The sequence below is a fragment of the Staurois parvus genome, unplaced genomic scaffold (genome assembly GCF_062004578.1).
Source record: "Staurois parvus isolate SC_StPar_1 unplaced genomic scaffold, SC_StPar_1.0 ptg000080l, whole genome shotgun sequence".
Taxonomy (NCBI): domain Eukaryota; kingdom Metazoa; phylum Chordata; class Amphibia; order Anura; family Ranidae; genus Staurois; species Staurois parvus.
The window spans coordinates 6,223,353-6,235,602 of NW_028317876.1; the positions used below are offsets into that span (position 1 = coordinate 6,223,353).

At 42.8% G+C, this 12,250-nt stretch overlaps 2 protein-coding genes across 2 annotated transcripts; both read right to left on the reverse strand.

Moving 5' to 3' along the window:
* Nucleotides 1-8,298: 8,298 nt before the first annotated feature.
* Nucleotides 8,299-9,180, reverse strand: LOC149469176 (general transcription factor II-I repeat domain-containing protein 2A-like). The gene has a single exon (XM_089669669.1). It carries the CDS (start codon nt 9,178-9,180, stop codon nt 8,299-8,301), a length of 882 nt encoding a protein of 293 aa, XP_089525795.1.
* A 96-nt stretch (nt 9,181-9,276) lies between these two features.
* Nucleotides 9,277-10,122, reverse strand: LOC149469177 (general transcription factor II-I repeat domain-containing protein 2-like). Its single transcript, XM_089669670.1, has one exon. The coding sequence runs from the start codon at nt 10,120-10,122 to the stop codon at nt 9,277-9,279; it is 846 nt and encodes a 281-aa protein (XP_089525796.1).
* Nucleotides 10,123-12,250: the final 2,128 nt, after the last annotated feature.

The following is a 12,250-nucleotide window of genomic DNA, read 5'->3' on the forward strand; positions in this document are numbered from 1 at the left end:
CAACTCTCATTGTGGATCTGTGGTGCACCTTCGGCCGATAACATGGCAAACGTGTATTTATATCTCCCTCTTTGTCAACCTTGGTAGCGCCCGTCTGTGATTGGTTTTCTCTGGAAAAGTGCATGCCGGGACTTGTAGTCTTACACTCGTATGTGTAGCGAGGTTGTCGGAAAGGATGGGAGGTTCCAGGGAACGTTTAACCAATCAGACGCGAGATAGTCACCTCTGGGCCTGGTGAGTGACACGTGCTGTGTGCGGAGTGATGTGATTGGAGGAAAGAGAGGAATCGGCGTTGTGTGCGGCTGGACTACAGAGAGGAGAGGTCGGCGACATGGTGAGTGTAATCATCATGGAGAGGAACACCTGGAGCACTCCTCACTCCGCAGATGATATTTACTGGCCCTGGGGGCCTCTGGCTTCAAGGCTTTGAGTCAGTAACTCAGAACCAGCAGCCAGGAGAGAACTGTCACTGGGATGAAGAATGAGATCTACAAATCACCTCCTTCATCACACTTTATTGAACATGCAGTATATCTTGCTCAGTGCAGCTCTTCCCTTAGGCCTCTTTCACACGGGCGTTCCGTATGTCCGTTTACAGATGAAGAACGGACACCCATGTATTTCTATGGACTAGTGGATGTAAATGGATGATCATCCGTTTACATCTGTTAATGTCCGCATCCGTTCTTTTGAACAGAAGAAACCCCTGAACTGACGAAAAACGGATGTAAATGGATGAATAACGGATGTAAACGGATGAGAATATGTAAACTGATCCGTTTTTTTTGTCGAATAACCGTGACTGAGTTGATGAAAAAACAGAACGCCCATCTGAAAGGACCCTTGAAGTGTTACTAAACCCAGGACCCTGCATTCACTATATCTGGCCTCCCGCAGTACACACAACATGGAAATTATTTTAGTAAATATAAACTGCTAAATACCTTTTCTCATCAGCAGTAAATACAGTAGCAGTCTTGTGACTTCTATCAGTGTCCAGCAGAGCACTGGTTAAAGGTTGTAGGAGGAGTTTTCATTTTCCCCTGATTGTCCTATGAGGCTGCATGACCTCTGAATAACCCCTGTCTGGACAATGCTGATTGGCTCTGTGCTGATCACACGTACCCTCCCAAAAAAATAAAAACTCTAGCTATACACACCAAACTGAACATGTACAGCTTGTCCCCAAGGCTCTGTTCTATTAGCAGATGGGAAGGGGGGGGGGGGGGCAGTAGAAGAAGGGGAGGATTTGAGAAGACAGGATCAAACATAATTTTTACACAATGCAGAGGATTAACCATTTAGGCTTCACAATGAGAATAGCAAGCAAGAAAAAAGGTTTTATTGAGACAAAGGTCATGTTTACAGAAAAAGACCAAACATTGCAGATCTTACAATGCAGTGTCTGAAAATAACTCAAGGCATAGATGCAGCAGTTACATGGTCCAACAAATATCCTTACAAATACACAAGGAAAATGTAGTAGGAATGCATGATGAAATGTCAGCCAAACAGTCTATCCATAACCAGGTCTACCGGTGGATGTCCAAGCTGTTACCCCACACTTTATTAAACTTCGTTGGGCATCCCCAATGTTGAAAAATAATCTGCTCATATCTAAGAGTAATGTCCATGTGGTCTACCCCACTGTTCAGGCCCCTTTCACACATGGTGGACCCGTCAGTGGATCCGCTTGCTCAGCGGGGGATCTCTCCACTGAGCACGCGGATGACAGGTCCCTGTCCACTCTGCTGCAGAGCGGACACAGACACAGCCTGCTGTCCTCTATGGGTGGTCGGATGGAAATGGTCTGCCTGTCTGTTTTCATCCGAGTGTCATTCCATTGGATCTGATGGACGGAAGAGTAATGAATCCCCATCCGTCGGTTTTTATTAGATTGGATTGGATGTCGGTGGGTATAAATGGACACATGTCCGTTTACACCCGCTGCTCCATAGAGGAGAATAGAGGTCAAATCAGGTCCACCTGGAAAACGGGCAGGCGGACCATATCGGGATCTCCATGTAAAAGGGGCCTTAAGAGTGGGAGGGGAGGTGCTTTTCTAAGCAAGCATGATTTACTGCATATACAGACTGATTTTACTGTGGTGGGTTTGGAAACACTTTATCCACCCTTCGATTGTCAGCTGTAGTGTTGTAAAATCACAGGTGAGATATCTAAATACACAGTGTGCTAAATGTATCAGTGTCACTCCCAAACTAGAAACAACTCAGTGTATCAAACGACTATTTTCATACAAAGTATCCACACATCCTCCATACCAGTGTTTCTCAACCTCCTTCCAGTCAAGGCACCCCTTGTGAAATGGAATAAACTAGTAGTTTTACATAACGCAGCAGCATCCACACACATAGGACACCCAACATTAGAGGGGATTTGTTCTTTCAAAGCAAATACACTTTTTCACATTAGTACTGAATAGTATTTCAGCATTTAATTATCTCTCCCCCATGCAGCTAATGTGACCTCAGTGCTGACAGAGAGGTGCAGGGGGTCAAATAGGGATGCTTTGCATGTCCTCCTTATCAACCAATGATGTCAGCGGTTGTTAGGGCACTGGCAGCTGGTCTGCACAGTGCCAAAAATCATCATGGTGCACAATGAAAACCTGCGTGTAACAAAAAAGCAGGCTCGATGCACCCACTGGCTTGTACAAATTTTTTGGCCAATTTGGAGCAAATTTTAGGCATTTTGGCTAGGCACCCCTGAAGGACCCAGAAGGCACCCCAGGGTGCCCAGGTACCCTGGTTGAAAAACCAAACCTATGAACGTATTGTGCATAATTACATCAGTCCATATAAGCCATATAAGGGCCCATCACACCAGAAACTGCGTGTTTACTGTGCGTTTTTGCATGTGAAGTGACGTACATTTGATGCATGTTTTTTTATTGTCATTTGCAGTGCATTTTTCTTAAGCTCACTTTTCCTATGAGGTCACTTCCATCTTTTTCTTCCTGGGATGTTTATGTGCACTGCATTGCAGTGCATTGGCATGCAGTTTGCTGTACTTTTTTGACCACTGTAATGGTGTGAACTATTTATTTTGGACTGTTTATGCACTTGGATGCATCCCGCTTCATATGGTGTAATTAGGCCCTTAAAGTGGAAGTACACTGTACCTGAGTACTGCAAATCAAAAACACAATTTTATACATTTTTAACATTCAAAGCAAACTTCCCCATCCATCCATGTCTCCATACTTTTTTACTGAAAAAATCATTTTGAAAAACACCCTCCTAGTATTTCTGGTCGTGGCCATATTGAGTAAGGGCAGATGATTCATGTAGCATTTACTTCCTGGAGTCAGTCTGCCCTTAGCTCAGGCAAATAGACGGGGGGGTGTATGTAACTCGATAGAGGGTCAATACGAGCGCTTGGACATTAGTGTGAGCAGCTAGCATAAAGGTACAGCCTAAAAACCTTCAAATAAACATCATGTAGAAAATGCAGCGCTAAATAAAATGCAATGTAGACTAATATACATATAAACTTGTCTTTATAAATTATGCAAAAAGTACAATATAATAACAGCAGTATGTGCTTATAGTGATCAATAATCAATATTGATGCATCCCAACGTTGTGATAGTGGACATCCAACAGCAAGTGAGGTATCCGTGATTCCCATGCTCATAGGTGTGTATATAATATGCACTAACCAGATAGCGCACAAATCTGTGCGTTTGAGTAATCAGACCACTCCTGGTACTACAAGACGGGGGGGGTGTGCTTAACTGAGCAAACCCCTCCTAAAGACTCCTGGGATGTATTACATCATTTGCCTAGGCATGGAAACCAGGAAGTAACTGAAGAAATGAAAAAAAAGGTTAAAATAAGTAAATATAATATACCTTCCTATCTGTACCAAAGCTAGCAGCATAAGGATTAAAAATAGTCAATGCTGATTGAGAAAATGAAGTTCCGCTTTAAAGTGCTTCTAAATTTTGTCATTTTTCGTATAGAGACCACATACTAGCATTAGTGCTGTCAGTGCTCTGGCGCTTCCATCTTCACCCAGTCTTTTTTCCAGGTTTGCTCTGTTTGGCCACTTGAATGGCCGAGTCGTGATGATGTCACTCCCGCTCGTGCACACAGGAGTCACATCACCATGGTACAGAACATCAGGTGCCTTAATATACTCTAAGCTGCCCATACTCAAACCACTGTACATTACTGCTGCGAGGCAGGAGGAAGAATTTATGGCAGAAGAGGCCATCACGGTCAGTCCCTGCCTGTCAGCTTGTTTTTTGTTTTTTTACTTTTAGGTTTAATACCACTTTAATAGCTATCTTATAATTTACAATAAAGCCGGCACATATTGAATCATCTTTTTTGCACAACCTGGCAATTGCAGAAAGTTTTAAATGTGTACACCACACAAAATGGGAGCCATGGGTTATTAACTTTTCAGAAATGTTCAAGAATGAAGTGTAAACGTTTTTCTCAGAGGCTAGATGAGAAGAGTTACAAATAGTCCGTGCTAATATGAAATGCAGACTTAGACTGGATTTATAGCTGTGTGATGTGTTTTACTGTGCCATGTTTTATTTTAATATGCTTTTTTTTTTTTTTTTTTAGGTGCACTGCCATTACCTTCTACAGTTGTGACCAAAATTATTCAACCCCCAATGCTGTAAAGGGGTTTAGGGACTATAGTGTACATTTGGAATTGTATTCAGAATCAAATCCTACAAGGACGTTGTAACTACCCAAATGCAACTAAAATGACATCAATTGTTTATGTAATACAGTAGTAAATGGTTCTTATGTGGTTTCTTCATTGCCACAATTATTCAACCCCTTAAAGACTACCACTCTGAAGAACAGAGGTTCATACAGGTGCTTTCCATCAGGTATTGAAAACACCTGTGGATGTCACCGAGCAGCAATCAAGCATAATAAGCACCAATTAGGCAGCTTTAAAATGACTGTGATACTCAGCTCCTTCTAGACATTTACTGGTGTGGTTACAAACATGGTGAAGGCAAGAGAATGGTCCAGGAAGACAAGAGAAGAGGTGATTTCTCTTCACAGGAAGGGCAATGGCTATAAGAAGATTGCAAAGATGTTAAACATACCAAGAGACACCTTAGGAAGCATCATTCGCAAATTCAAGGCAAAGGGCACTGTTGAAACGCTACCTGGTCGTGGCAGAAAGAAGATGCTGACTTCGACTGCTGTGCGCTACCTGAAGCGTAGAGTGGAGAGAAGTCCCCGTGTGACTGCTGAGGAACTGAGAAAAGATTTGTCAGATGTGGGTACAGAAGTTTCAGCCCAGACAATAAGACGCACACTGCGTAATGAAGGCCTCCGTGCCAGAACTCCCAGGCGTACCCCCTTGCTGTCTCCAAAGAATAAGAAGAGTCAACTGCAGTATGCCAAAAGCCATGTGGACAAACCACAAAAGTTGTGGGATAGTGTTCTGTGGACTGATGAAACAAAATTAGAACTGTTTGGGCCCATGGATCAACGCTATGTTTGGAGGAGGAAGAACAAGGCCTATGATGAAAAGAACACCTTGCCTACTGTGAAGCATGGTGGAGGGTCAATCATGCTTTGGGGCTGTTTTGCTTCTGCAGGTACAGGGAAGCTTCAGCGTGTGCAAGGTACCATGAATTCTCTTCAGTACCAGGAGATATTGGATGGAAACGTGATGCAGTCCGTCACACACCTGAGGCTTGGGAGACGTTGGACCTTTCAACAGGACAATGATCCCAAGCATACCTCCAAGTCCACTAGAGCATGGTTGCAGAGGAAAGGCTGGAACATTTTGGAGTGGCCATCGCAGTCACCAGACTTAAATCCGATTGAGAACCTCTGGTGGGACTTAAAGAAAGCAGTTGCAGTGCGCAAGCCTAAGAATGTGACTGAACTGGAGGCCTTTGCCCATGAAGAATGGGCGAAGATACCCGTAGATCGCTGCAAGACACTTGTGTCAAGCTATGCTTCACGTTTAAAAGCTGTTATAACTGTAAAAGGATGCTGTACTAAGTACTAAGATTGAATGTCACTTGGGGGTTGAATAAAACTGATAATGCTGTGAGCACAGAAAAGACATTTGTGGTTATTTCATTATAACTGTTATGTTATATTTGTCTGACCTACAAGTGCCTCTTTAATGTAAATGTAAGCAAGATGACTGAATGATCAAAAGCAATGTCAAACTGGCCAAAACACTCAATTTCAGTGGGGGTTGAATAATTTTGGTCACAACTGTAGATCCAGGTGGACCCTCACGCACAACGTGACTTCATCAGGGATAGTACTATGGTCATCTTTGTGGTTGTTGAGCTTTACCCACAGAGCCAGCTGCATTGATATCAGGTGCTATTGCAGGATCACAGTGGCATATAAAAGGGAGGACTTCCCACAGAGGAGAAAGCTATGTGTTACCCCCACTAAAAGGGGAGATGCCTATCTGACCTGTTTACCTACACAGGTCCATGTAAGAAGGTGACGGTCCACCTGGATCTATATGTTCACTGTAATGATGCATTTACATTGAGGATTTACAGCACTGGGATTTTGGGTGCAGTCACCAGTAGGAAGATGCTCTTCTCCATCTGGATTTCTTGAAGCGCTTTTTACTTACGCTGGACTTACCTTGGAATTGTCTTTATATTATTTGTTTGTTTTCACATCATTAATATTGTTTGCGCAGTGCAACACTTTTTCACTTGTATATATATATATATACACACACACACACACACACACACACACACTATCTCACAGAAGTGAGTACACCCCTCACATTTATGTAAATATGTTATTATATCTTTTCATGTGACAACACTGAAGAATTGACACTTTGCTACAATGTGACGTAGTGCGTATACAGCTTATATAACAGTGTAAATTTGCTGTCCCCTCAAAATAACTCAACACACAGCCATTAATGTCTAAACTGCTGGCAACAAAAGTGAGTACACCCCTAAGTGAAAATGTCCAAATTTGGCCCAAAGTATCAATATTTTGTGTGGCCACCATTTTCCAGCACTGCCTTAACCCTCTTGGGCATGGAGTTCACCAGAGCTTCACAGGTTGCCACTGGAGTCCTCTTCCACTCCTCCATAATGACATCACGGAGCTGGTGGATGTTAGAGACCTTGCGCTTTTCCACCTTCCATTTGAGGATGCCCCACAAATGCTCAATAGGGTTTAGGTCTGGAGACATGCTTGGCCAGTCCATCACCTTTACCCTCAGCTTCTTTAACAAGGCAGTGGTCATCTTAGAGGTGTGTTTGGGGTTATGTTGGAATACTGCCCTGCTGCCCAGTCTCCGAAGGGAGGAGATTATGTTCTCCTTCAGTATGTTCCAGTACATGTTGGTATTCATGGTTCCCTCAATGAACTGTAGCTCCCCAGTGCCGGCAGCACTCATGCAGCCCCAGACCATGACACTCCCACCACCATGCTTGACTGTAGGCAAGACACACTTGTCTTTGTACTCCTCACCTGGTTGCCACCACACAAGCTTGACACCATCTGAACCAAATCAGTTTATCTTGGTCTCATCAGAATACAGGACGGTTCCAGTAATCCATGTCCTTAGTCTGCTTGTCTTCAGCAAACTGTTTGCGGGCTTTCTTGTGCATAATCTTTAGAAGAGACTTCCTTCTGGGATGACAGCCATGCAGACCAATTTGATGCAGTGTGTGGCGTATGGTCTGAGCACTGACAGGCTGACCCCCCACCCTTTCAACCTCTGCAGCAATGCTGGCAGCACTCATACGTCTTTTCCCAAAGACAACCTCTGGATATGACGCTGAGCATGTGCACTCAACTTCTTTGGTCGACCATGGCGAGGCCTGTTCTGAGTGGAACCTGTCGTGTTAAATCATTGTATGGTCTTGGCCACCGTGCTGCAGCTCAGTTTCAGGGTCTTGGCAATCTTCTTATAGCCTAGACCAGGGGTCTGCAACCTTTAAGACATAAAGAGCCACTTGGACCCGTTTCCGAAGGGAAAAAAAGACTGGGAGCCGCAAAACCATTGCAACATTTAAAACAAATCCGACACTGCATATATTGTTTCTTACCTTAATGCTTTATACAGGATCATGCAGTTAGCTGTCAATCTGAAGAAAAAAAGAACTTTTTCACTTAACAATGTAAAATATATTTTTGCACATTAATAGCTAATTAAAATATTTAATTTATCTGGTTAATGGGATTTTTTCTCCTGAACCTCAGTGCACAGTGTCTGCACATCAGGGCTGTAAGGCGTCACCTTCATTTTCACACAGGCTTGCAAGCTGTCATCTGTGAGGCGTGATCAATGTTTGTTTTTAATATAGTTCATGTTGGAGAAGACCTGCTCACATACATATGTGGAGCCGAAGATCGAAAGCACTCCAAATGCATACTTTTTCATGTTTATATAAGTGTTGGGGATAGCATTCCAGGGTTCAAATACAAGTTTGTCCTGTTTGGGAAGGTTTTTAATATCACTCCATTTATGATTCTGTGCCAGAATGGCCTTCTGCCGGGCAACATCCTCAAGAGTAGCGGTCAAGCATTTAAACTTGGACACCCATATATCTTTGTCGGCTATATCGGCCAATTCCATCTCAAGATCAGGTTGACTTACACCTGCAAATGCAGTCATATTCAATAGGGATGGATCGATCGCCAGGGGAATGACAGGGAAGGATAATGTGTTTTTTTCCTCTCTGAACTCACAGAATCGTTTCCCAAACGAACTTTGCATTGTGGTGATTGCAGACTTGAAATATTCCAAATTGATTGTATCATGACTTTGTTTGAACTCTCTCAAAGAGGGAAAGTGAGACAGTGTACCTCTCTGTAAATCTTTGATAAACACTGTCAACTTGCGCTCAAAAGCCAAAACCTCTTCCAGCATGTGCAGAGCTGTGCCTCCTTTCCCCTGAAGGGTTGTATTTAGCGTGTTTAGATGTGCTGTCATGTCTACCATAAAATGTAATTTTTCCAGCCACTCTGGCTGTTCCAGCTCAGCAAAGGTGAGCTCTTTGCTGGCCAGGAAGGTTTTTACTTCTTCTAAACATGTGACAAAGCGTTTTAGCACCTCGCCTCTGGACAGCCACCGAACCTTGTTGTGGAGCAGGAGGTCAGAATATATGCTTTCCACTTCATCCAATAACAAACGGAACTGGCGGTGGTTTAAACCCTTTGCCATTATCTTATTAACAATTTGAATTATCACATCCATCACTTTTGTGCATTCTGGCGGAAATGTTTGAGCACATAATGCCTCTTGGTGCAGGATGCAATGTTATGACAGCAGCGTTCTACCAAGCGCCTTCTGCAGTAGAGCCACAAAGCCCTTCCGTGCACCTCTCATACTCGGTGCCCCATCAGTAGCCACTGAGACCAGGTGTTTGGTGTTTATTTTTTTAGCAGTTAAAAAGTCCAGAACAGCCTTACAGATATCCTCACCCCTTGTTTGGTCTTTTAGTGGTATCAGCTCAATCAGTTCTTCCTGTGGCCCAAAAGAGTTCACATAACGACAGAGCAGTGCTATTTGTTCAATATCACCTTTATCTTTGGACTCATCACAGGCGATGGAGTACGCCACAGCTGAATTAATGTCTTGAATTTGCTGTTTGCTAATGTTTTCTGCCATTTTTAGGGTTCTGTCTTTGACAGTCTTCGCAGAGAGTGGCATGTCTTTGATTTTCTGTCCAATTTCATTCTTGTTTTTGAAGTCCATGTATAGATGTTCCGAAATCTTAATGAATGTTTCTTTTATATACTCTCCATCTGTGAAGGGCTTCCCGTGCTTGACTATTTCCTGAGCGGCCACAAAACTAGCATATGTTGTGGAATTTGCAGACTTCACCCACTTCTTGAAATTATTTTTGCTCATATTAACCTTCCTCATAAGTTCTGCAACGGCTTTTCGTCTCTCATCTCCATCTGGATATTTTTCAGCAAAGGCTGTGTGTTTATTCTGGAAATGCCTTGCAACATTGGACTTTTTGTGGTTTGCTAATTTCTCACCACATATTAAGCATACTGGTAAACCAATCTCGTCAGTAGAGAATGCAAATGATTCTGTCCATGTATCATTAAACACTCTGTTTTCTTCAGAAATTTTTCTCTTCTTGCCTTTATCCATGGCTGACCTACCAGGGGGTCGAAAACAGCGACGTAAGTAGAAATCACAGGGCCCATGCCAAAATTTGCTATGCCCACCCCCCTCAAGTTCCAGCCACCCCCTCCCCTCGTTTCCCTGCAACCTGTGTCAAAATTGTTCGATATGTCTGCCGCACTACCACTGTACCGCTAAAAATCACAGATCACCGCCATTACTGGTAAAAAAAAGAATAAAAATGCCATAAATCAGCAGATGCGGCAATGTGTGCGCAAACAAATCAATGTACGCTTGCGATTTTTTTTTTTACCAAAAACAAGTAAAAAAATACATATCGGCCAAACTGATGAATACATTTTTTTAAATATTTTTTTGGATATGTATTATAGCAAACAATTATTTAAAAATGTTATTTTTTTCTAAATTGTCGCTCTTTTTTGGTTTATAGCGCAAAAAATAAAAACCGCAGAGGTGATCAAATACCACAAAAAAAAGCTCTATTTGTTTGAAAAAAAGGACGCCAATTTTGTTTGGGTACAACGTCGCACGATCACGCAATTGTTAGTTAAAGTGACGCAGCGACAAATCGCAAAAAGCGCTCTGGTCATGAAGGGGGTTTAAGGGCCCAGTAAGCAAAGGGTTAATCAGGGCCACAGTGTATCGTCATAATCACAATCATAGCCTTAGGTAAATATGAGGGCCCCATGTAATCCAAATTATAAATATATTATTATATTATTGTCACTTTTCTATTAATATTTTTTTAACCCCCCTCAGAACTACTTTTCATAGAAAACGTTAAATTAACTTACCTTTTTTTGTTCTTCACTCCCGCGCAGTGCTGTGTTCTTCACGCTCATGCAACGCTAGCTCACGCTGGTTTCGGCTCTGTCACTCCTCCCTCTTGCACACAGGCGGCCTGACGTCACCAGGTACTGTACTCGTGGCGAGGCGGAGCTGAACCACGTTTAGTAGCTACGGCAACCCTATTGCCTGTCACCTGGTGGACAGTGTGCTCCGGAGCCGCAGCAAAGGTGAAAAAGAGCCGCATGCCCGCCTAGACCATCGTTATGTAGAGCAACAATTCTTTTTTTCAGATCCTCAGAGAGTTCTTTGCCTTGAGGTGCCATGTTGAACTTCCAGTGACCAGTATGAGAGAGTGAGAGCGATAACACCAAATTTAACACACCTGCTCCCCTCCCCATTCACGCCTGAGACCTTGTAACACTAACGAATCACAGGACACCAGAGAGGGAAAATGGCCAAATGGGGCCCAATTTGGATATTTTCACTTAGGGGTGTACTCACTTTTGTTGCCAGCGTTTAGACATTAACGGCTGTGTGTTGAGTTATTTTAAGGGGACAGTAAATTTACACTGTTATACAAGCTGTATACTCACTACTTTACATTGTAGCAAAGTGTAATTTCTCCAGTGTTGTCACATGAAAAGATATAAAGTATTTACAAAAATGTGAGGGGTGTACGCACTTCTGTGAAATACTATATATATATATATATATATATATATACACACACATATATATACATATACATACACACAGGTGAAACTTGAAAAATTAGAATATCGTGCAAACGTTAATTTATTTCAGTAATGCGACTTGAAAGGTGAAACCAATAAATGAGATAGACTCATTACATGCAAAGCAAGATAGTTCAAGCCGTGATTTGTCATCATTGTGATGATTTTATGGCTTACAGCTCATGAAAACCCCAAATCCACAATCTCAGAAAATTAGAATATTCCATGCGATCAATAAAACAAGGATTGTACATAGAACAATATCTGACCTCTGAAAAGTATAAGCATGCATATGTACTCAGTACTGGGTTTGGGCCCCTTTTGCAGCAATTACTGCCTCAATGTGGCGTGGCATGGAAGCTATCAGCCTGTGGCACTGCTGAGGTGTTATGGAAGACCAGGATGCTTCAATAGCAGCCTTCAGATCTTCTGCATTGTTCGGCCTCATGTCTCTCATCTTTCTCTTGGCAATGCCCCATAGATTCTCTATGGGGTTCAGGTCAGGCGAGTTGGCCAATCAAGCACAGTAATCCCACGATCATTGAACCAGGTTTTGGTGCTTTTGGCAGTGTGGGCAGGTGCCAAGTCCTGCTGGAAAATGAAGTCAGCAT